At 40.9% G+C, this 25,588-nt stretch overlaps 3 protein-coding genes across 11 annotated transcripts in view; 1 reads left to right on the top strand and 2 right to left on the bottom strand.

The window, feature by feature from the left end:
- cacna2d4a (calcium channel, voltage-dependent, alpha 2/delta subunit 4a) overlaps positions 1 to 12,530 on the bottom strand; it is a 105,086-nt gene extending 92,556 nt beyond the window's left edge. The window contains exons 1-3 of one of the 2 annotated variants that reach the window (XM_040035297.1): positions 12,070 to 12,530; positions 4,408 to 4,577; positions 1,973 to 2,054 (exon numbers count right to left, since the gene is read on the bottom strand). In XM_040035297.1, the coding sequence (XP_039891231.1) occupies positions 1,973 to 2,054; positions 4,408 to 4,559 (234 nt within the window). In that variant the 5' untranslated portion in view covers positions 4,560 to 4,577; positions 12,070 to 12,530. Of the gene's footprint in view, positions 1 to 1,972; positions 2,055 to 4,407; positions 4,578 to 6,038; positions 7,058 to 12,069 lie in introns of those variants that run through there. The other variant, XM_040035296.1, reaches the window with a different exon arrangement.
- Positions 12,531 to 14,110: 1,580 nt separating this feature from the next.
- dcp1b (decapping mRNA 1B) lies at positions 14,111 to 25,384 on the bottom strand. Of its 2 annotated transcripts, XM_040035304.1 has the most exons (12): positions 24,976 to 25,384; positions 24,572 to 24,612; positions 23,566 to 23,693; positions 18,388 to 18,454; positions 18,122 to 18,269; positions 17,751 to 17,849; positions 17,465 to 17,590; positions 16,855 to 17,335; positions 16,667 to 16,717; positions 16,054 to 16,280; positions 15,718 to 15,930; positions 14,111 to 15,532 (listed from the first exon to the last, which is right to left on the bottom strand). In XM_040035304.1, exons 1-12 carry the CDS (start codon positions 25,132 to 25,134, stop codon positions 15,455 to 15,457), a joined length of 1,818 nt encoding a protein of 605 aa, XP_039891238.1. In that variant the 5' UTR covers positions 25,135 to 25,384; the 3' UTR covers positions 14,111 to 15,454. The 2 variants fall into 2 exon arrangements, with proteins under 2 accessions (XP_039891238.1, XP_039891237.1); XM_040035303.1 differs by having other exon boundaries at positions 16,855 to 17,590.
- The window catches only part of cacna1c (calcium channel, voltage-dependent, L type, alpha 1C subunit), a 218,103-nt gene continuing 212,103 nt past the window's right edge, over positions 19,589 to 25,588 (top strand). For 6 of the 7 annotated variants that reach the window (XM_040035289.1, XM_040035292.1, XM_040035295.1 and 3 more), the window contains exon 1: positions 19,590 to 21,228. In XM_040035289.1, coding sequence (XP_039891223.1) covers positions 21,105 to 21,228 — 124 coding nt within the window. In that variant the 5' untranslated portion in view covers positions 19,590 to 21,104. Of the gene's footprint in view, positions 21,229 to 25,588 lie in introns of all 7 variants that reach the window. The other variant, XM_040035288.1, reaches the window with a different exon arrangement.

Here is a 25,588-nt window from a genome sequence, read left to right on the forward strand (position 1 = left end):
TGCTAGCGATACTACAGGGTGGCATGCAGTGCAAGCTCACACGTGCTAATTACTAAAAGGCATGCCTGAATTGTATTTGAATTAAATGTGTCATCAGATTGCTCTCTAGGCCATGCGCAGATGTTGTACAGCAAATGTATGTCAGTCTGCCGTGTTCTTATTGGCTGATGTAATGCACAGAAGGGGGAGAAATGATGAATTCACACTCTGCCCCTTTCAGTTTTGCAGCATAATGTTGTATTTTTTGTAAGATTTCTTTGTCCATTCCCAGCTTCCAGTTCCAACTTTAGTTTTAAATATTTGTGTAGCTGGTAATACAGTAAGAGGTGCAGGTAGAGGGAGAGCTCAGCCCCAAATAACCTTCCCTGTATGTTCCGCTCTGTATACTTTTGCGTGACTAATCATTAATAAAGGCATGTTAACCATACCATACCATAACCATCATTAAATATAGCCTAAAAATAATCATTTGCCTGTCTGAAATGGGAAATTAGTGAAGCATACTATGTCTTGTAACATGTAATTGGGCATGATGTCTTGGGCTAGTATGTACTGTATGAGTAATAATTTGTTGATATCTGACAACATCTATTTATAAATGTATTTTATATTAAATGGACAGTTCACCCCCAATAAAATCAAGTCCTGCTTGTTTTGATGTGAATAGCCCCATTTTGGTGAGCCTGTTGTAGAGATTTCTGTCCTATTTTGAATATAACGGAATCAAATGGCACTTCACTTGGCATGCTCAAAAGGGCAAGAAAATACATAACACTAAGCAGGAATGTTCCATCCATCCATCCATCTTCTTCCGCTTATCCGGGGCCAGGTCGTGGGGGCAGTAGCCCAAGCAGAGAAGCCCAGACCTCCCCTCCCCAGCCACCTAATCCACCTTGTCCGGGGAAACACCAAGGCGTTCCCAGGCCAGCCGAGAGATATAATCTCTCCAGCGTGTCCTGGGTCTGCCCCAGGGCATCCTCCCGGTGGGACATGCCCAGAGAACCTCACCCAGGAGGCATCCTTGTCAGATGCCCGAACCACCTCAACTGACTCCTTTCGATGTGAAGGACCAGTGGCTCTACTCTGAGCCCCTCCCGGATGGCCGAACTTCTGACTCTATCTCTAAGGGTGAGGTCAGCCACCCTTCGGAGGAAGCCCATTTCTGCCACTTGTATCCGCAATCTCGTTCTTTCGGTCACTCCCCAAAGCTCATGACCATAGGTGAGGGTGAGTACATAGATCGACAGGTAAATTGAGAGCTTCGCTTTTATGCTCAGCTCTCTCTTTAGCCGCAGCACCAATCCGTCTGTCGATCTCCCACTCCCTTCTCCCATCACTCGTGAACAAGACCCTGAGATACTTAAAGTCATCCACTTGGAGCAAGAACTCGTCCCTGACCCAGAGTGGGCACTCCAACTTTTTCCGGCTGAGGACCATGGCCTTATATTTGGAGGTGCTGATTCTCATTCTGTCCGATTCACACTCGGCCGCGAAACCGTTCCAAAGTCAGTTGGAGGCCATCACCCAATGAATCTAACAGAACCACACCATCCTTGAAAAGCAGAGATGAGATTCTGAGACCACCCAAGTGGCCACTTGGCTTGGAATGTTCCCTTCCAGAAATTCTGAACCAGTCAGCCGACTAATGTAATTCTCTCCTTTTTGCTCTGTTTTTGGTCTCCACCAACTCCAAATGGGAATTTCTGTCTATTTCAATAACTTGCTTGTTTTCAGCTTGCCATGTGGTCCTGGTAATTTGACTTACTGTGCAGTTTTAGACCTGGTTACTGAAAAAAAGATAATCCAAAAACCTTGCTAGGAGCCATTTCATATAGAAGCTGCTTTTCCCCCCTATTGAACTCCTTACATGAGCTGTGTTACCATACTGACGAATGCAATGTAAATATTAATGGCTCACCCACCTGGCTGATAGTTAATAAAAATGTAACTTCATAGATGAACTGCCTCTTACCTTCTGCAGAAGTTTAGCTCCAGAGTACCTGGCGGACAAAGCAGTTATCTCTTTGCCAAATGACACGGCCCACTGCTGCACCCTGAACAGACAAAATACATTATCAATGGAAGGTAGATACCCTTATATAGGTAAAGACACAGCTACTAGCTCAAATTAATAAACCCATTATAAAACACTGGAAATGACCAGAAATGTACACAGCAAAACATTTAAGCACTTACTGCACACTCACTACTGACAGAGTGAAGCAGATTATTTGAAGGTGATACTTAAAATAGACATTGTACCGGGTCAAGAGGTTATTCTGTGCTCACTAACATGCAGCAATTCTACAAATCCTCAGTGTGAATGCCAATGAGGTAAGGTAATAGAGTTTAGAGAGCAGACAGGATGTGACAGATGGCTTAACCTATGGGGAGTCAGTCAGCTCGCTGCTAGTTTGCAGGCAGTCTTGCCAGCATCGGTACTGAAAACTGGCTTATCATTTGTTGACTTGTTGATATTGTCATTGCAAAATTTGAGCGTGTTCATTTTAAAATGTGAGGGCCTACAGTGTGCAAGCCGTCTACTGTACTGTCAATATTCTTCTTCAAGAGATTTCGTTTAGTATTACCATTCTGGTTAATCATAATCTAGCCGATCCCTGTTCCTGTTTCAAGGCAGCATCAAGAACTTTGGGTTTCAGTGTCATAAAACAATATTATGATATTATTGAAGCAGGAGATCATCTCCTCTGTCACTGGGTTAGGAAATTTGTGCATTTTTAATGATTTATTTTAAAATTAAACTTATTAAAATGGCTATACTGTAATTTTCGAACCAGTATCTGTACCAGTCAGATCAAGAACAGGTTGCAGAAACAACTTCAATGGACAGTTAAAGTATTTTACTTACTTAATTTTTCAATAGATAAACTTGATTTTATCCCCAAAGAAGAAAAAGATCTATGTGTACACTTATACTGTTTATTCCAGAGCAAAGACGTGTTTTTAGTAACAGCTCACAGAAAGGTGCAATGTTTCCTACTGGCATTAGGGTTGCAGCCTTAGAGGATAAAGATCTGACCTTCTTGGCCTGAAATGTTCCGGTCGTGACACTGTTAACTTTCACAGCCATAAGGGACCTGCTGCCATTTCTTCCCTAGGCAGAGTGCGGCATTTGGGGCTTAGTGACCTATGTTGGACAGTTGAACTCTGGTGTCCCCAGAGCTTCATCTGCCGTCACCAGCCTGACTGCTGACAACACATACAGTAAACTCTTTAAGCTGTATAACTACAAATCTTATACACTGGACTGAATACAACTCTAATCTGCACAGGCAGACATTGCTTTATGGTTTTGGTCGATAGATGTAAGTATGTTATGCAAACATTAACAACATCCATGCTAACAAAGTGCTGTGCTTCTCAGTCTCTCTCAACCCATTTAATTTTTTATCACTTTTACATATACAGTCACACACACATGCACACAAATTCTTCTGCTAACACACAGCTCACACACTCACACATAAACAAGGCTACTGCAGACTGACAGGACTGTATTGATCTGTTCTTGTCTTTCGTCAGCAAGGCGGTTGAAAACCGTTAAGGCGAAAGAGCTTCGTCTTGCTTTTGGAGAATAAACAAACACAGCATTTTGTCCCAAAAAGAAATATCCACCTGAGATAAACTGACCGGTACACAGTCTTACAAAGTCAACACTGTGTGAAAGCAAAACACATTATGCAATATAAACCGGTCCCTCTCATGGGAAGGCAATCATTGTACATGTTTGAAAAGCAGTTTTACAGTAGAAATAACAAGCCTTGTGATATGTACATATGATTAAATGCAAACATAGCAGGACTCCATTAATCTGTATAAGCAGAGCATTGGTGTTTGCCAACATGGCTCTAGGTAACTGCTGTGTGTTGACAGCGCTAACCACTTGATCACCATGCTGCCTTTTCCTACACAAAATCTTTTCTAACAAAAAAAATTGTAATTTTTATTTTTTAAAAATAAAAATTTATCTCTAGTCAGACTTATATGTCAGATTATTTGAATGTGGCTGTAGAGAGGAGAACAGTTTGGCAGTTCGCTGTACCCCACAGGTGTCCAGATGGTCCATATGTATGTAGAATAATCAGCCAACCTAGAAGGAACACTATTGACTCATCCATCTGACATATGGCTTTAAGAAGGATCATACTGCACGTAGAGCTGCCAGGGTGTGCACACAGAAATTACCTGATTTAAAAAAAGGCTGTGTGTCTATATTTGCCACTGAATGGCAGCACACTGGGTGCCACTGTGATTCAGGTACAGTCACGATATGGGTATGTAAACAAAAACCAATGCAAAAATGAAATTAATTTCAGAATAAATGCAGCTTTATGCAAACACCAGACACCAGTCAACTGTCTATTTTTCTAGCGCAGTTTTACTTACGTTTCTGGTGAGATCTTCATTTGACCATCAGTCATGAGGCACAGTGAACTGGAGAGGATAATCCACATCAGCATCATCAGCCTCCCGCTGTATGGCCCACTTCTGTCTAATTTAATGGCATTCCTAGCTTTTCCCAGACTCCAGCAGTTCATCCCTGCAGCTGCCGTATGCTGGAGAGAAATTGAGGAAATCAGAACAGTGAAAAAGCATGAATTTAGAAATGCTCAGGTCAAAGAGCAAACCCACAGAGAGAGAAACCTGAAGTCTTGGCACAGATCTACACATACAGGGTGGTACACAATGCACCTTCTCTAACCGACATCTACCTCATTAACTGTGAAAAAAGGGTGACCATTAGCATTAACTTCCTCCCTTCTTTGGAATATTTAAAAGTAACAGAATTAGGCCAGCCAGGTTCTGCAGCACCACTTACAGGCTGTGTCTTAGCTAGTTTATGGCAGTAATAACATCTTTATATGAACATTTATCATTTATACCTAGATCACTCTCTGTCAAGTTAGGTTGTTGACTCTTTTGTGCATGCTAATTGAACTATATTCCAGTCATGTATGTTGGAGTTGCACGAAAGCACAGAGTATTATTGCTTCTGTAAAGTCTTGTAGCTATAATACAAAAAATTCCAACTACCACATGCACATCACTGAACTGTTATCACCTTGCAAACACAGTAAAACTAATGTACGTCTTGATCAGGAATGGTTCAATTAATTTTCTCAAGGGGCCACATGAGAAACTGGGACTGTTTTAGGAGACCGGACCAATTCTGTACTCAGAAGGTGTGTTTGATTTGGCAAACTGGTTATTGGATGCCCTTCCAAGGGGATTTGTGTCTTCCTTTGGGGGTTCACCTGAAAGGGCTCAGTATTCATTTTTCGTTATAATCTTACTGGAGCAGCCCTCCACAATAGTCACAATTCCTCATGTGGCCCTTTGGGAAAATTAATTGCTCACTGCTGCTCTTGAGTCATGCTTCCGGTAAAGTAGTCTCTTTAATTCTCTCTTTTAGCACTATTTTGGTATCTACCAACTCTGGAGGGACATTTGCCTTGTTGCTAGCTAGCTAGGCCTGAGCAGATGCAGACAGTTGATTTTAAGAGCTTGTTTAGAAGTTATTGCTAAAATGTACAGACTATTTTCTTTGCACCAAATTACCCCTTTGCACCATGTCACGATGCAGAAAGAAGCCGCATGTTCCTGACAGCACATGGATGGCATGACATGATGTAAATATTAACTTTGAAAATGCTAACAATGCTAAAAAAAACGTTTTGGGGTTGTATTGTGTTTGATGTGTGATGAATGATGAGTTTTCCAGATGCATTTAATGGCACTTCAAGTGCTATAAGGTGAGTGGCACCAAGTTCTGTTATACTCAGTCTCTATCTACAAAACAATTGCATGTATATGATTTTTGGGATGAACTAAAAGCTGCATTTAAACTTTATTAAACTGAAGTAAAGTGCTGTAAGTTATGGCAGAATTTTGGTCACAGACACATATGTATTACTCTTTTCATTATAAAATATTGGTCATCACTTTGTAGCACAACACCAACTCATCTTAAAGAGCAAAACAAAGAACTTGCTTTCAAGATCTTTTTGACTACTTGCCTGATAGATTATTTGTTCAGAAAAAATCTCAAGGTCCAGTGTACAGCCTTCTGAAAGACAGTCATGTATAGTCCAAATCTTAAGCCCATCAAGACGGGAAAAAAGAGGCTGGCTTTGTCACCAAGCAGGCTAAAATATGTAAAGATCCATAGTAACATTTAGAGAATCTGTGAAAGTCCAAACCGAAAGGATAGCAAAAAATAGAAAAGCATGGGCATGTGACTATAGGTTAAATATGCCATCTTAAAAACATTTACAGTTAACACTGACTTTGGGCTCATGTGGAAACAACGTGAAACCTTCTTTCCAAGTGAAAACAAAGATGCCATCTGATGCCCAATTTAAAAGCTGGAATATTAATACACAAAATTAAGAAAATAGTTCAGTAAACCCATATTTTCAGAGCTCACAAAAGAACCAAAAAGTATGTAGGTCAAGGAAGAAAGTTGAAACATAGCAAGTGTGAATGATGATGATTCGATGTCAGCTGAGCTGGATGTCCCGGCATACAAAAGAAACTAGAAAGCTTTTGTCTCCAGTGTCAAAGGTCACTTCTGTGCACATGGGATCACGATAGAGCATCTCCATTTTTCTACGCCTCCCTCTCCAAGGCTCTTAATCTGATTTCTGTCCCCCCCATTATTGATGTCTGTTTTTCTTGCTTGCTCTCTCGGATCAGCACAATCCGACAAAAATAGGAGTAAACTTCAGTCTTCACACAACTTCCATTATCGGGCAGTGTGATTTTGTTTCTTCCAGGTAAGGCACATGCACAGGTTCCAAAAACAAATCCAACCCTGCTGCAACTTCCAATTATTCTGCCGACCCTTGTGCTGACCTCATGTCTTAACAGGTCCAAAATGCAAAGCAAAAAGCACGGGGAGACGACTACGCTGCTGGATGGAGGGTAAGACAGATGGACTAATGGATGCACGGATGGATAGTGGGACTTCCTCTCTCTCCAGAATCTCTCTTCCTCCTCTCCAGCACCAGTTTATACCATAATCCATGCAGGATTAAACCCCTCCTCCCTCATTGCCTCCTTTTCCCACTCCATGCCTCTTGCTCTCTCTCTCCATACAAGCACGCTAACACAATCTTTCTCTCTCTCTGGCCCTCATCTTCTCTGTATCGCTCTTTGACCCACTGTCTTTCTACTCTTTCTTTTCTTTCTAGTTGCTTTTCTCTGTTTTTTTCTCTTAATCTTTCTTGTCAGGCTCTCACCTGCTGTTTTGTCTTTTCAATGCTTTCTCTTAATCTCCCTCATTATTATTATTATTATTATTTTTAACCAAAAAGGACAGTGGATTGAGGCTGTAATAAGAATTCAACAAAGTAAGGGGGGACACAAGAAGGGGATATTGAGAGGAAGAGGAGAGGAAAGAACACGTTTAACTGACACAATCATAATACAAACACATTGAGACACCTAGTGGACTTTCATTGTCTCACATATACACGTGCACACATGCACTCACAATATTGCAGAATGAATCCATCAGCTCTGTCCATGTCCATATAGCACATTTTTCAAGTATGCTCTCATAGTTCTTTTTTGACTGTTAAAGACACTTTCATTCACATATTCATCCTATAATCCATTTAAAAATTGGTAGTATTATTTTAAATCACTTACTTTTACACCACTGCAAAAAACTGGAAAATAATACTGTACCTCATATGAATGTTGTTGTTTTTTTGTTTGTTTTTTTGCTTTTCAGGGTGCTTTTTTAAACACCTACTACAGTAGGTGTTTAAAAATCTTACTTGTGTGAGCTTTTCTAGGTTTAATAAGTAAGCACTGGGCCCCACTGACGAGATTTCAGACCCCAGAAAACAGCCCAGTAAGAAGTCTGGAGAGGCTTTCCTGGTGCAAACTACAGGGTGGGCCGTTTATATGGATACACCGTAATAAAATGGGAATGGTTGGTGATATTAAAGTCCTGTTTGTGGCACATTAGTATATGTGAGGGGGCAAACTCCTCAAGATGGGTGGTGACCATGGTGGCCATTTAGAAGTCGGCCATCTTGGATACAACTTTTGTTTTTTCAATAGGAAGAGGGCCATGTGACACATCAAACTTATTGGCAATGTCACAAGAAAAACAATAGTGTGCTTGGTTTCAACGTAACTTTATTCTTTCATTAGTTATTTACAAGTTTCTGACCACTTATAAAATGTTCAATGTGCTGCCCATTGTGTTGGATTGTCAATGCAACCCTCTTCTCCCACTCTTCACACACTGATAGCAACACCGCAGGAGAAATGCCAGCACAGGCGTCCAGTATCTGTAGTTTCAGGTGCTGCACATCTCATATCTTCACACCATAGACAATTGCCTTCAGATGACCCCAAAGATAAAAGTCTAAGGGGGTCAGATCGGGAGACCTTGGGGGCCATTCAACTGGCCCACGACGACCAATCCACTTTCAAACTGTTCATCTAGGAATGCTCGGACCTGGCACGCATAATGTGGTGGTGCACCATCTTGCTGGAAAAACTCAGGGAACGTGCCAGCTTCAGTGCATAAAGAGGGAAACACATCATCATGTAGCAATTTCAAATATCCAGTGGCCTTGAGGTTTCCATTGATGAAGAATGGACCCACTATCGTTGTACCCCATATACCACACCAACCATTGTTCCAACAGTCTTGGAGGGATCCATCCATTGTGGGTTAGTGTCAGACCAATAGCGGTGGTTTTGTTTGTTAACTTCACCATTCACATAAAAGTTTGCCTCGTCACTGAACAAAATCTTCTGCGTGAACTGAGGGTCCTGTTCCAATTTTTGTTTTGCCCATTCTGCAAATTCTGTGCGCCGATCTGGGTCATCCTCGTTGAGATGCTGCAGTAGCTGGAGTTTGTAAGGGTGCCATTTGTGAGTAGCTAATATCCGCCGAAGGGATGTTCGACTAATGCCACTCTCCAGTGACATGCGGCGAGTGCTACGCTGTGGGCTCTTGCTGAATGAAGCTAGGACAAAAGTTGTATCCAAGATGGCCGACTTCTAAATGGCCACCATGGTCACCACCCGTCTTGAGGAGTTTGCCCCCTCACATATACTAATGTGCCACAAACAGAACTTTAATATCACCAACCATTCCCATTTTATTACAGTGTATCCATATAAATGGCCCACACTGTACATTGTCAGCCACCCTTGAATGGCCTGTTAAGTTGCTGCAGTTTAAAAAGGTCTATTGTCGGCACACACTACTGCCTCAGTAAAAATTTGATTGGCCACATTACCCATATTTATAAACAAGCCTATGGAGTATGATCTATAAAACTGATAACAATTTGTTTCAGTTTGTCATCACATGTTTTATGTATAGAGTATCCAATGCCATTACCTATAATAAAAAAAATATGGTAGTCTACCAACCACTTATCTTTGTGTTTGGACACTCATGCAAGAGGGACATTAATTTAAAGAAAGACAACAGGGGAACAACATGCATACCAACAACATGCCAGCTACAGACTACACTTAACTGTTCTTTAATGCAAATATCTAATAAGTCAATCACATGGCAGCAACTCAGTGAATTTAGGCATGTAGACATGGTCAAGATGGTCTGCTGAAGTCCAAACTGAGCATCAGAATGAATAAAGGTGATTTAAGTGACTTTGAATGTGACATGGTTGTTAGTGAGTATTTAAAAAAACGGACAGTCTACTTAGAGCTGACAGGAAGGCAACAGTAACTCAAATAATCGGTCTTTGCTGTATGCAGAATTGCATCTGTGAATGTGCGACACATCAAATCTTGAAGAAGATGGTCTACAGCAGCAGCGGGCCACTCCTGTCAGCTAAAAACAGGAAACTGAGGCTACAGTTTGCATGGGATCACCAAAGCTGGAAACCAGAACATTAGAAAACTGTTGCCTGGTCTGATAAGTCTTGGATTTCAGCTGTGACATTTGTATGGTAGGGCTATAAACAACAAGAAAGCATGGATCCATCTTGCCTTGTAATAAAGGTTAATGCCGCTGCTGCTGGTGTAATAGTGCTGGGGATAGTTTCCTGGCACATTTTGAGCTTTTTAGTACCAAATGAGCATCATTTAAACACCACAGCCTACCTGAGTATTGCTGCTGATTTATGACCACAGTGTGTCCATCTTCTGATTGTTGCTTCCAGCAGGATAACGCACCACGTTGCAAAGCTTAAAGTATTTAAACTGATTTCCTTGACATGATAATGAATTCACTGTACTCAAATTTCCTCCACAGCCACCAGATCTCAATCCATTCGAGCATCTTTTGGTTGTGGTGGAATGGGAGAAGTTGAATTTATCATGTCAATAAGAACTCAAGTCTCTGAGGAATGTTTCCAACACCTTTTTGAATTTATTCTTTGAAGAATAGGGCAGTTCTGAAAGCTAAAGGGATCCAGCGCAGTAGTAGCAATCATAGTAACAAAGAGGCCAGTGCATGTATGCGTATATAATTCGGGCAGGTCATAAACACAGCACCCTTCTGCACTTGTGGTATTACAACTTTTCATAGAAGTCCACTCAGGATGCTATGTCTTTCAGTATGAATCAGTATTTCTAATAAAACATAATGTATCATTAAGCTTTATTTAACTACATACATGCACCAACATATAGCTTGAGATAAATACTGCTACGATACACAGATATTAAACTCTCATGTCTTTGCATATTATACTGTACACACCCACCGAGAGAGAGCGACAGTAAAACATCTGCTCCTGCTATTATGAAAATGCTATAAAACAATTTGGCAGTGCACATAAAGCATTATGGCTGCGGTGGACGCAGGAAGGGATCAAATTGATAACAAACAGTTTAGATAGCGACATGCACCATCACACAGAGGCAATCAGGCAAGCATGTAAGTACCATGTACAACCACGCACGCACACCAGTAGTGCACAACAGCTGTGGGACTCCTACTCCCAAGCTGACCCAGATCACAGATGCTAGGGATGAAGTCTAAGCTCTGAAACTAAAGGGGATGATCGGACAACAGCTAACCTAGTCGAGAACACACTTTTGAGGAGGTGGGTGTATCATCAGTCTACAATCGGAGTCTACAATCGAGAGATGGCTTCATGAATAGAAACAGAGTGGTTTGCAACAGGGTGCAAATCACTGGTTACACTCGAGAACAGGAAGGCTAAATTAGTCTTTGCCAGAAAACCCATAAGTGAGCATGCTCAGGAAATTGGACAGATGAATCCACAATTCACTTGTACCAGAATAATGGGGAGAGAAGATTATGAAAAAGAAGAGAAATAGCTCATAATCCGAAAAGTATCATTTTTAGTGGAAGTGGTATGCTTTGAATGATGCCAGTGTTTATTGATGATGTGACTTCTGATAGAAGTAGCGAGATGAATTCTGAGGGATACAGGGCTGTACTCTGTGCTCAGGCTCAGACAAATGCTGCAAAACTGATCAGATGACACTTCACTTTTTTCATTCCAATATTAAAAATATCCTTTATATGTTATGTTGTCCAATTTCTTTTGAGTATCTGAAAATGGGGGAGGGGCTTAAAAACATCTGAAATTCCTAAACAGCTTATGCAATACTTTTGATAAATCCCTTGAAGTAAATCTGGAAGTCTGCACTTCAGTCATATCTTGCTTTTTGATTTAAAGTCCACTGTGGTGGTGTGCAGAGGCCAACTAACTGTATTTAACTGCATGCTCACACAGTTCGGACATGCAGGGATTTAGAGAGAATATGTGTATATTTATTATTTAAGTGAGACTTTTATTATTGGAGAACCTACCATTTGTTCTTCTTTAGTTAACTAATCGAGTTAGCTCTTGGCTCAGTTTTAAATGTCATATTCTTGTTTTTATCTGTGCAGGTGACAATAAAGGAATCTGAAGGTCTTATAAAATGCACTTTTCTATCCAAAATTCCTTTTTTTTCTAATCTTAATTTTAAATGTAGCTTGCCATCCTTACTTTATGATTTACATGCTAAACACACTTCTACTAACACTACGGTACTAGAGCAGATATCACCAAAGAAAGTATTACTCACCTGTGCTCCTGCAGAGTTGGCTTATTGTCCCAGCCTGTGTTTGAAGAGTGAAAGACAGACTAGGAAAGTGAGAAGAATTACACAAATATTTTCTTGAAATTTAAAGTAGACCACTGCACAATATCTTCCTTTTGAGAATACAGCACTGACAAAAGTGATCTGGAGTCCCTATACAAATCAGAGACTCCGCCTCTCTGGGCAAGGGCACACACACACACACACACACACACACACCAGAAGTCATTGATTACTCTAGGCCAGGGCTAATAGTCAGCCCTTACATTTAGCTCCATCAGCTAAAGCAATGGTCTGGAACCTCCGAGTCTTAGAAAAAAGAATATGTGTGCATGTATGGGCATCATCCCTTAATAAAAATGTACTCATAAAAAGTCTTAAAAATATTATCCATCCACCCTGACATTCACAAAGATCACCATTAACTCTTTTATTTGAATCAAAGTTTAACTCTGCTTTGGATAAATGAATCCGCTACGCCGCTACTGAAGTTAATGGTAAGTAGAATCCATGACAAGGCTGGCTGAGGAGAGGAAGCAGGAAGGGAGAGGAGAGGAAGCCTAGTTTTCCCACACTAATCTACTGGGAGGGAGAGCGCAATGAGCCTGTGTAAAAAGTGATGTTTGACGTTCCTGACAGTAAATAGCACTTGTGAAAGCAGACTCGGTGCCAGTTCTGGTGATTTTAGCCATATCACATGATCCAAATCTGCAGGCTGATTTTGTTTACATTTGCATTTCTATACAAGAAATCTACATCTCATCTATGTACACGGCTTATGGCATTGTGAAACCTGCACAGGTTTTTGTCTTGAGTGTTTGAGACACTGAGTTTATGTATAATGAAATGATCAAATTGCCATTTGAAGGCAAGAGCAGTTTCACAAACACAACATCCATTAAGCGGGTACTTCCTGTGCTGATGTGGACGTGATTTATACATAAGCCCTGAAAGTGCGACCAAATGTTCCAGCGTTCCAGTTACAATTACGCTGATGCCAGAAACCTTATTGAAACTGTATTTTACTGTGTCTTTAGTTAACCGTCAAAAACAGGGAGCAATTTATTACTAGAAAAACTCACGCTGTATGATCGAGGTTGGTCTGTTCCATACACTTCACTAGGTACACCTTGCTTGTACAAAGCTTGCGCCCTTTGCCTTCAGATGTGCCTTAACATATCACAAAGGTGCTCTATTGGACTGAGATCTGGTGACTGTGGAGCCCATTTGAGTACAGCGAACTCATATTTAGAACAAAGTTTGAGATGAGGTTATGTTTAAAGCATGATCTCACATAAAACAAATTTGCTAACAGGGTATTGTGAGGTTATAATTATTATACACATTGGTTCATGGTGCAGTCAGATAGTTGTTTATATTTGAATTTGTAGTGTAGGCTGTAAAGGTGGCAACTTTAATCTGCCCTCATCTTTTTTTGTAATGAAATAGAAAAGTGAGCTGAGCTGCCATCAAAGTTGGATCCTGCTTGGTTGTAATAAATGTACCTTAAATAACTTTTCTTCCTCATTCTCATGGTCAATTTAAACTTCAAAAAGTCTTTTTGACCATGTCCAAATGGCTATATGCATTCAGTTCCCACCTTGTGATTGGCTATTTAGATATTTACATTACTAAGCAGTTACACTAGAGCACCTAATGTAGTGGCTGCTGAGCGTAAATTTACTGAAATTACTTCAGGTTATGCCCAACAAATATATGAGGACAACGAAAAAACAACAACAGACACAGTTTTTTTTTTTAAACATTTAATAGCCAATAAAAATATATTCCAGTTTATGTAATGGGAAAACATCCCGGCCAAAAAGAAAAAAAAAGCCCATAGAAACATTTTAATATTCTGGTTACAGAAACAGTACAGATGACTTTTGAATTAAAACAGCATCTGACAATATGCTGTAAAATCTTAAACTTTACATTCTGATATACCTTTAAATACATGCTGGTTATTTGTACAATTTTCTTCTTGAGTAAAAAAATAGGGAATAAAATCTTCCTCTTTTTTTTCCTGAATGATATTCTCTGCTTTTGCTGCTGCTGATGTTTCTGCCTGGTAGCTACTGTCCAGGCTGGCTATGAGTTTAACACGCACGTTAATCACCAACTAAAAACCCTGACTCTGAAAAAATGTAGGCAATTTAAGTGCTGAATGAGGAACAACTGAATGAGAAATATCACTTTACGTGGCAAAAGTAGTTTAACAGTATTGTGCAAATGCAATAAAACCTTTTAAATTTTATGTTCAATCTCCAATGGGGTCTACAACAAACCTGAACAATTAACAATGTTGCTGTTGATGATTTAATTAACCAAATTTTCTAAGCTTCAGATTATTAAATCATATTAATAGACCACTCTAGGCTTCATTTGTTTAGAACCGTTTATCAGCTTAGGTGATATTTAATTTTCTGAAATCTCTTTACATAAAGCGAACACAAATTCCTTACTATGCGACGTAAACCAATCACCTTTATGCCACTTGATTTAAAACACAGGTATACCTCCAAACTAGTTCTCTGTGAGGTAGTGCAGGTTGTCAGGTTCCTGTAATTTTCTTGTCTTTTTAAGCTGGACTGACATTGACGTTTTCCTTCCTTTCCCTTTCCTTCAAACACATTATAATATTCAGAAAGTGCTGCAAATAAAAAAACCCTTTTCTTTCCTTCACAATTTCAGCAATTGCCGGTTAAAGTTATGCCGCAGGCTTGCTCGTCCACTTCAATATGCACCAGCTGACAACAGTTAGTTAACTAAAATTACAATGTAGACACTTATCACTGCTCGTGTCTGTTAAAAAGGATAGGAATAAAAGTCATCACGACAATGTAATAACAGATTTAAAAACCTGCTGGTGGTAAAATACACAAACCTGTTATGCCCAAGTAAAATAATAAGAGATTAAAATAATATCTGAAGATGTATTTTAGCTCTAGACTAGGAAGACTTGTTTGTTAAAGGCTGGCTGGTGTGAGACAACTGACTGAAAGGAAATATTGCTACACTTACTGGAAAAGAAAGAGTATCAGAAACATCCTGGAAAACTGGAAGGTTTGCAGCATGTTTTGTTTTTGCTAAAGACTCAAAGGGTGAGGTCAAGGGTAAAATCTGTATTCAACAGACTAAACCAAATTTTTTTTGAACATGATGTTACTTGTGATAGCATTGTGCAACAAGAGACTTGGCTTGGAGCAAACAGAGTCAGGCTTCCTAACGATAGAGTGCAGAGGAGGTACAGAGTGTGTGTTTAAGTACGTGTGTGTGTGATTTGGAATAGGAAGTGGTGCATCCATATGAGGTGTAAGAAGTAGCCTCCAGGAAGGGTGCGTGTGTAGAACGAGGGTGTGAAGCTGCATCAATACTTGTTGCTGGAGTCCTTAGCAAAGCGGCTGGCATAGGCTTCATAGATTGAGTCCAGGAATGAGCTGTCGGTCTGAAATACACAAGCAGGCAACTTCATACAAAATCCTCAAGTGTGTGTTTGTTTTTGCTTATTCTCTGTTTTTCTCTTTGCAAACAAAACAACTGCACTGATTTGGCTACAACGTGAGCACAACAACTGGACAGCGAGCCCCGTTGTGAAGCCATAATAGACCACAAACTTTAAGGAATAATCACCTGTATCAGATGCAGCAGTGTGGCTTGAAGCTGACTTCTGGAAAGGATTCTGACCTCCTCCTGCAGAGGGGGTCTGGGCACAGTTGAGGGTGTGTGGGAGCTCTCCTGACCAACTGCAGACAACCCACTGCTAGGCTTTGTCTGAGTGAACATACTCGGGGAAAGGAGCAGATTTGGGGCAACAGTGGCTGGTATCCTCTGAGGCGAGATCACCTGCACAGACAGGGAGCACTGTACTGTTGCAGCTATCAAGTCACCAATTTAACTAGCATTTGCCATTTGCTCTGTTTATATAATTGATAAAATCAACTACTAACTGTTTACACTGGGCTTTACCTGTAACTGCAGCGCAGCTTTCTGACCTGCAGTGGCTGCAGTTGGGTTTGGGATTGTGCCTAAAATCACACATGCACCCTGGTTTTGGGCTGGCCCCAGGAATCGAGGAGCCAGTCCTGGACAGATCCGAGGTGGCTCACTAGAGGCCAGGCTCTGCTCCTGCTGGACCAACTGGAGCTTTTGGAGGAGCTCATGAGGTGACACCATACCTGGCACGTGAGACAATCCTGACGAGAAAGCACGAAGGTACCAAAAACAAGAATTACTTTTAATGAGCAGCTAAACAGGTGCACCTAATGAAGTGGTTGGTGAGTGCACTCTACGGTAAATCATTTCCAAAAGTGTGGATTTCCGTGCATTGTGCATGCATGTACATGTATGAGCTCCAGTCCTGTGGGAAACACTGCAATGGAACTTACTACAGATAATGTGTCTTGTAACTGGGAAAAAAATAGTTCCTCTGCAGTTTCTTAATTTAACTACTGTTTATATGTAGTTTCAAATTATTGGAAAAACTGGTTAGAGCTTCAGTAACGATCGGCTTAAGTTTGTGCACAACACTAAAACCCTGCTAGTTAGCGACTGCAAACAATAAAAAACTTGAATACTATACCTTGTGAAGGTTGAATGACTTGATTACTGGTCACCTGAGATGGCAACAAACCTGGTAAAGCAAGGAGAATCCCATTAAAACTATAGAAAAGTTATTCTTTCCATAGTTTATTAGCATTGTAATTATAAAAATGTATGTATTCGTTAGCTTGTTTGTTTGTGAACACTTAACACAAAAGATTTTCCCACCTGTACCCTGTGCAGCTGGAGCCGTCTGGCTGTTTTGCTGAATTTCAGGTTGAGAATTGGACAAGCTGATAAACAGCTGCTGGCTTTGTTGTGCTTGAAGGTGAGAGCGTGACACAGAATTCACCATTACAGGCTGGGGGGAGAGATGAGGGTTCTGCTGTAGAGAGGAAGGGTTGGAGCAACAATTAGGGGCCGCAGAGGAGAAAGAGGTGGTGGGTAGAGGAGGTGGTTGGGTTTGGAAAAGTCTCCTGATTGGATCAGGATGAAGCTGATGCTGGTGATGGTGGTGTTGTTGCTGATGGTGGTAAAGATGATGGTGGTGGTGGTGATGCTCCAGCGGCACCCCGTTGTCACACAGCCGGTTCTCGGGGGACTCGGACACGGTCTGAAGCACCCCTCCCACAGTCCCGACACCTCTCTGTCCCTGCATGAGCTTTGCGATGGCCGGGCAGTGCTGCTGCTGGTGAGCGCTTGAGGGACTCTGCAACAAGCCAGAAACAACATTTGCTCCATCTTCCACAGCCTTGATTCCTCCATCAGAGGCCACATTTCTGCCAGAGTTCACTGTATCATCGTAGGTGAGTGTGCGAGCTACAGGCGGGCGAGATACTTTTCCCGCTGATGATCCCAGTGCTGGAGCATTTGCAAAAGGGTCAGAGTCAGGTTTAGTTGAACGTTGCTGAGAGCCAAACAGAGTAGCCAAAGAAAGAGACTTGGGCTCAGCACCTTCATTGTCCTGGATGAGAGAAGCACAGTAGAATAAGAAAGATGAGTTAGAGGCACAAACAGAAACAACACTAGCAGAGTTTTATACACAACAATGGAAGAAAACCATTACAAACTCTCTTTTGTACATGAAAAATGTGATTTTAACAGGGTTAAACTGGGTGTTCTACCTGAGTGTTTGGTTTAACGGGTATTGGTTTAATCAGGTGGGGGTTTCCATAAAGAACACTGCTGCCACCAATCTCCTTTGGCTCTGAGGTTGACTTTTCCTAAGACAGGTGCACAGAGAGAATAGACAAAGGACAGACAATTAACAAAATAAGTAAATAAATACATAAAAACTATTTCACAAAAATTGCCAAAAAAAGTAGATTACTATAAGTGATTAACTGAGGATCCTAGAAAATACTCCCTGCATCCTATAGGTCTAAATGAACAAATGTAAATGCAAAGAGATGTTAGGGCTTAGCTATTCCCAGCATTTTAATCTGTGTTGTTCTAATTGTTTTATTCTCTTCAAAATCCTACAGTGTGCACATACCTTATCATACTCTGTGCGGGCTTTGGTTAACATCTGGATGATGTCCACTCCCTTTGCTTCACCTTTTCCCCCTCCCCCTACTCTTACTTCTCCTGGAGATAACCAACCACCCTGGGACTGAGCCAGGACCTGCTCCTGCTGGGTCAGACTGCACACATGAATAAAAAAAGTCTTCTATCAAGCTTTGGCACCTGGTCCATAACTCATTAGTCATTTTTAAGCAAACCAAATCTTGTTTTGAAGATCATCCAATTACAGTTACTTACATCTTCATCCTCTGGGCGATGCGCTGACAGTCCTCCTTATCATAGAACCAAATCCCATGGATTGCCACTGGGGAAGAAGACAGAATTGAACTTTTGAGCACATTACATTAACAAAAATCCAGCAAATTATTTGCAGTAATGACCCTGTTGAAAATCTAGTTAGCTTGGTGTAATACTAAAACTGTCTGCTCAGTCCAGGTCAGCAGACAACAAAATGAGTTTCCCAGACAATTGAATGAATGTGTAGCCATGCTGTAGCACAATTTTGCTGCAATGACATCAGTGCAGACCTAACAGATAGATAAACTGTTTATTATTAGCCCTGGTGGGTATAACCCCAGGGTTTAAAATGAGTCATTTCCCAGCCAAGCCAATGGGAACAGAAGCCAGCGATGCAATTATACAATGAAACATGGGCCCCAGGAGTGCCCTGATCTACGTAAACACGGTCAGCAAGGGAGGAAAAAGACACTTGCCCAGTTTTGTAGATGGGATGAACTACTTTACAAAGTGATTAATTTTACTGTTTGCATTTGTGCTTTCTTTCGAAAGATTAATCGTTGTTGCATAACCACTTAATTGCAGCCACTAAGGAAGGGCTTAGAATTTTGCATGGAAAAAATAAATTTCCCGTGATGTTCTAAAGAAGCCCAGATCCTGAAGTCGTTGAACTTTTTCCTTTATCAACTTGGATGTTCAACCTGCATGACAAGTTTATCAAATGAGAAGACATGTGAGTGGAGGGCTCTAGCAATACTCATGGTGCTACTCTGCCCAAGACAGAAACAACTTTGCTGCTGTTTGTTGATGTCCGGGGAAGATCCCAATCCCCAAAAAGAAAAGAGGCAAAGAGTAAAAGATATGAGAGTAAATTAAGTACAGAGAAAAACTTAAGTAACGCAAAGATTTTAAAGTGAGGTAAAAAAAGAGAGCAATCAGTGGGGTCTATACCATGACTAAGTTTTTATGTAATCCAATTGAATACAAGACACATTCCCACACACACAGACATGAACAAAAATACACACCCACTTGGCTACAAATGGGGCTGGGTAAGGCATCGAGGTCAAAGTGGATGAGGGGAACAGACAGAGAGGGAGAGGCTGAGACACATACGTACACAGAGAGTTCAGTTGAGCCTGGGAAAATAAGCCCGGGACCAAATAAGTAACTGCAGTGGGAGGCTGACTGGTGGAGCCAGAGCCACTTAGTGCTCAGTGTGCTCACAGGGGATGAGACTATTCGACAGAGACGGAGAGAGACACGGTGAAAGTCTGACAGCTGGAAAATGGAGGAAAAATGAGCAAGATGAATGGAAAGAAGTGAAGTGTGTTACAGGGGAGATCGTTAAGCACATCAAAATAGAAACATGTCAGTGAATACTAAAAAGAACCTGTGACATTTCAGACATTAGACACTCCATTTGGCCAGCATGTTGCTCTCTCTCAGTCTCAAAGAAAGGGAGAAGAAGATAAGATAAAAGATGTGCATGTGCTTTTAAAATAGAAGACTTCCACACCAGCAGGACCTGTAGAAACTATATCAACAAGATAGGAAAGAGAAAAAAAGAGTGAGGGCGATAGAGCGATACAGAGAGAGAGTGAGCGAGAGAGCCGAAAAGTGGTTGTGGCCATAAGGTTACAAATTCGAGAGGGAGAAAGAGAGAGCTCCACTCGACACTGGAAATTGAAAGAGAAAGACAGAGGGGTTTTTGAAATGTATGCCTCGAGCAAAGTACCAAACCAACTCGACCGGGAACTCCACTGAACGCCCACGTGGGACGACAACTTCAGCAGGACTACAACTTAAGCTTGAGACTGATATCAGGAAGAGTGACAGCTTCAAAAACCACCACAGACACAGCCTGTCTGTTACGGTTTGAACAAAATATATTGGAAACCCAGCAAAGCCTGTAAGTGATTCACAACTGAACCTGTGTGGTCCTTTGAAACCCTCTGCGCCTACGATATAGCAGCCCATCAGAAAGCACCAGCCTTTAGAAACTCTTCAACGGGACACTTTAAAAAAAAAAAAGAAAAAAAGTCTTGTGTTTTATGTTTGAGAAACAACGCTTAAAGTTGACATTTCAGTTACTCTGTTACTGTGAGACTGTTTACCTTTAGTAGAGTCATAAATTCAGACAAATTTACAAGCAGAAGTAATGACCAAGATAAATTTGGTACACTTTCACTGCAGTATGAGATCACCTTTGTGAAGGAAGTTCATAGTATCAGTCATGAGGAAGAGTAATAACATCCTTTTCGCCAGCGTTTAGTTTCCTGGAGGTTTTTCAGGAATTACGTGCTCCTGAAGTAAAGCAAACTGATGCTGTTGCATGAGAGGACATTTCAGGGAAAACTGGAGGAGGAGTAAATATTGACATTCACAGCTAGTAAAGTCTCGTATACCACTTCTGTTACACCTTCCTCTTGAGACTTAACTGCAAGGATGTTCAAATTGCTCTCCTGCATCTGAAACCCTCATAATAAAGAACTACTGGGAAACCTGTATGTGTACAACCTGATATTTACACAGCGCCATCAGTAGATCTGTGGTCCTAAAGAAGAAAAAGGAAGCGGAGCATCGCGTTTGGCATCTATTGGCCAGATAAGTAATTACTGGCACTGCTTTTTAATATCAGTTCTGAGCAACTTTTACGTTGTGGAGAGACAGAAAAGGGTAATATCATCATCGGACTGTGAGAACACTGAGAGATCATGCTGAGGGGCCTGTTTGAGAGGAAACCTAAACATGAGAGGCTGCAGGAGGAACCCGAAGTCAGATTTAGAGGATTGCTGGTGACAGAGAGAGACCTGGGATATCGATACATCCCACCTGGAGGTAAGAATCTCCATATAGCCATTGATGTACTTCTTAGATATATGACATACCAGACATACCAGTGGATTACATACCAGACGATCCGACCCATATCAGTGTTAAATCTAAGTGCTGATATTAGGGGTGGAAATGACTGATTAGGATGATGCTCACGACCTTTTACCTGTTTTATATTTGTAGCACTTTGGTCAACATTGTTGGATGTAAAGTGCGTTATAAATAAAGATGCTATGCTATGCTATCACAGTACATCGATTTGTAATACACTAGAAGTCCACGTTGCATGAAAGCATCTGTGCAACTGAAGAGTAAAAAGCACAGAAGTCAGGGTGTGTCAACTGTCATTATCATATCATTTTAACCGCACATCGATTCATCTTATTACCTCACTGATGTTTTTCTACCCACTGTGTTGAAACAGAAGTCTGTTAACTTCTCATCACCTAATCCTCATTCATTTGTTAACCACTGCCACAAAAAGTCATTAAAGCGCGACTCTGGTAAGTCAAATTTGTGAGTTCATTTGACATGCTTATGCATGATAATAAAAAGGCAGATTTTTGTTACCAGGGTACAGATAGTATAGTGCAAGAGAAAACAATACAATATACTGCTGGACTGATAATGAGTTCTAACCAAAGCTGCAAGAAAGATTCGAAAATTTGTCAAAATCATAAAAATTAGATCATACAAGTTTTAGCTCTATATTGCTCATCAGCAACAGCCAAAATTCACAAAAATCAGCTGAACAGCTGTATGTGAATAACGGGGCAACTGAACATTACAAGTGCAGATGCTAGACAGGACTTTAAATAGTCTTCCTTTTAATCATGTAGACTAAGATATGTGCCTGGATAAATAATGCCTTGCTTTGGGCAAATATCTCCTCCCTAAATATTGCCTTGTTCTTTGGTATATCTCCGTGCTTTATTTTTAGCATTGGTTGCCACTTTGTGCCAACGGTCATTCCAGGAAGTTACAGCAGCGCTGAGAGCAACATGTTTATCTAATGATAAGATTCCACGGCCCCGTCCACACAGAGGTCACGGCGCATTAGGACTGGCAGCATTACCAGCAGCTTATGATTCAGACAATGAAGAACCATTTACAGCAATATAAATTTTGGCCCTGTTTATGCAGTTTTCTGGAAGGACACCACACAAACACCATCATCCTGGAACCGCTCAGTGAATGTTGGCTTAGTCATGCTGAACTTGAGATGTTTTTCACAACATCTGAGGTGCAGTTTGTCTGGTTGTTTTAATACCATTGTTTGTTTCTGCTACTATTGTTTTGCATAGCTCCTTTTCTGATGTTTTATCATCTTTATTCAATCATCGTAATCAAATAGAGTCATTAGGGTAGACCATTAGGTTTGCCATGTAACCACCGACTCTTTGAGTCATAACTCCTCCCCATAATTGCATTTTATCAGAGGAAACCATCATTAACTGTGTTTTGATTACTAGTTTTATATGCTGTTAAAGTTTGCTCCTTCCATGGATAAGCCTGTTGGCTCACTTTAGATTCATTCTCCATTACTGATGCTCTGACCACAGGCCAGCGCTATCACAGATCATCTTTAATGCACCCCGAGTGCATTTAAGGCTGGTGCAAAAGGTGTAATGAGGTCACTGAGCAAAGTTTATGCCAGACGCATCATTTCTCTGAGCCTTCAGGATGTTTAATAATGGCTTTGTGTCAGTAAGAAAAATGAAGCACTACAGTAAGAGGATCAAAGCAGGCACAAGGAATTCAGTGGTATCTAAACACAGCATTCCACCTGCCATTTACTAAGCCTGATGGAGGGAGACCGAGGCAGGGAGGGAGGTCTGTGTGTGCCAGCGACTTCTGAGTGTATGTATGTGTGTTTAGATTATCAGTGACAGTTGCAGCGTATCTAATCTCCGCTGGCTGATTTTGTAGTGCTGTCAGACTCTTGTCCCAGAGCCACACTCAACAATGTGTTTGTGTATGTGGGAGCCATATGTAGGTCTCGGAGTCAGCCTGATAAAATTCACTGGAGTACCTTAGCTTAGTTCCTTATATGGAATTACTAGTTCCTACTTTAATGAAGTGCATGCTGGACTCTTTGGGCACTTTTATCATGTCATCTTCTTTTACATCGATATCTTGTGGATATCGATGCAGTTGTCTTTTTTTAGTGTAAACATTTCAAACGACACAGAGTCTTTGAATTGACTAATCTTCAGAAGTTTAGGTAAAATACTTTACTTCCCCTTTTGGTGTGATGGTAAAAAACACTAGCAGTAAGAAAGCACAGTTCACATGGCATTAAATCACTGCAGTGTATTCAGTCAGTCAGTTTCTCCTTACATCGTGCGTTGCGGTAAAGCAGGAACGGGTCCTGGAGCTGGAAGTCCAGGTCTTTGGTGAGTGGCTCTGTCAGATTCTGCATGCTGAGCCGGTTCATAATGGTAAAACCATGCCTAGGAGAGGCCAACCTGAAATTTGAAGACAGCAGAATATAGTGTCATATTCTATGTAGTCCTGTGGAAAAACTAAGTATGTCACGTAGCTTGCAGAACCACCGTCAGCAGTAATAATAATTTCACCGTCTCACTTTATCAGTCTCTCAAATCATTGTGGAGGAATTTTGGCCCACTCTGCTTTACAGTGGAGCTTCTTTTCATTGAGGTTTCCAGGCATTCATTTATGTGCAGCTCTATTAAGCTCCCACCACAGTTTTTCAGTCAAGTTGAGGTCTGGACTTTGACTGGGTCACTGCACCACCTTCATTAGTTTCTTTTTCAGTCATTCTGTTGCAGATTTACTGCTATGCTTGGGATTATTGTCATCTTGCGTGACCCAATTTCAGCCAAGCATTAGATGTCAAACAGATGGCCCCAGATCTGATCCTCATGGTGGGCTCAATTACTACAAGGTATCCAGGTCCTGTCACTGCAAAACAAGCCTAAATCATCAACCCTCCACCACCGTGCTCGACAGCTGGTATGATGCGTTTGTTCTGATATGCTGAGTTTGGTTTTCTCAGCTCTGTGCATCTCCACTTTTGCCTCATCTCTCAAAAGGACAGGATTCTTGTGGTTTATTCAGATGCAGCTTTGCAAACCTAAGCTGTGCTGCTATGTTCTGTTAAAAGAAAAGAGGCTTTCTCTTGGTAACCTTGCAGTTTCCCTGAGCATTGCTGCACTGACAAAACTTTTGCTTTTATAGAGGTCACATTATATATTATTATAGTTTTGTATGTTATCAAACTCAGTTCAGTTTTGTTACGTCCCGTTCATGCCAGCTTAACAGTTTGTAATTTAGTAAATGTGTCACAAATGACAATGATTAACAGTGTTAACATTTTCATTACCTTGTATATATAAAAAGAGTACCTTCCACTTCTGTCTTCTCCTTAAAACAAAAAAGACAACAAAATTAATTAAAGCAACTCCATGTCATAATTGCTCAACCTTATCTCTGTTGATATTAACTTGTGCACCAGCTCGCTATTCTTTCAAAAAGAAGTCCAGTATTTTGACTTTTTGTAGGTGACGAAATAGTCAAAATAGCACATTTCAAGGAACTCTCCAAATATAATGTGAAGTAAAACATAACATAGCAACAACAATTTTTATTTTTATGGAAAATAACGTTAATAACAATAGTCTCTTACTCCTATAAGCTGAGTTAGTTTCAATCTGTCAAAGCGCGCCGAACGGGCAGAGTGACAAAGCTAAGTTAGCACATGATACATTCACCAACCCTCCGGCTTACCCACTCATTTGTCCTGTTGTTGTAAGTATACAGGGCAACTTGGCTCGCCAGGTCCACAATGTTATTGATGTATGGGTCTTGTCGCTGCAGAGCAGCCAGACTTATATCCAGTCCTTTAGCGGCAAGAGAGCTACTGCTACCTGCTGAAGTCGCTGTCATTGTTCCCTATGGAGACGCTAGCTTGTCAACTAGCTTTAACGGCTACCGACTCACAGTAAGAAGAGGTAAAATCCAAACAAACGGAAAGGAAAAGGGAGTTAAATCGATGGCTGCACAGTATTCTATTTTTCAAGTTAAAAATTGATAATTAAAAAACTAAGTCAAGCGCTCCCTAGCTCTAACTGCTACGAGTGAGTTTGAAAATGGCCATATTTCACCGAGATTGTAAACAACGAAGACGTGAGTAGTTGCGCAGCAGCTGCCGATTTCAGCCTTGACAATCAACATCGAGAAATCGATGGAGCTGTCCTGCAGTCAACTGCACTGAATTTCCTATATATTTCCTTATACAAACCGTCCATGATTATATCAGTATGTACATTATGTTCTCTAGCTGCAGGTAGCATTCATTTAATTATATCTCTGTCATCAGTACAGACTATACTGACGTCAG

This window comes from Simochromis diagramma, unplaced genomic scaffold (genome assembly GCF_900408965.1).
Source record: "Simochromis diagramma unplaced genomic scaffold, fSimDia1.1 OVJJ01000816.1, whole genome shotgun sequence".
Classification (NCBI taxonomy): domain Eukaryota; kingdom Metazoa; phylum Chordata; class Actinopteri; order Cichliformes; family Cichlidae; genus Simochromis; species Simochromis diagramma.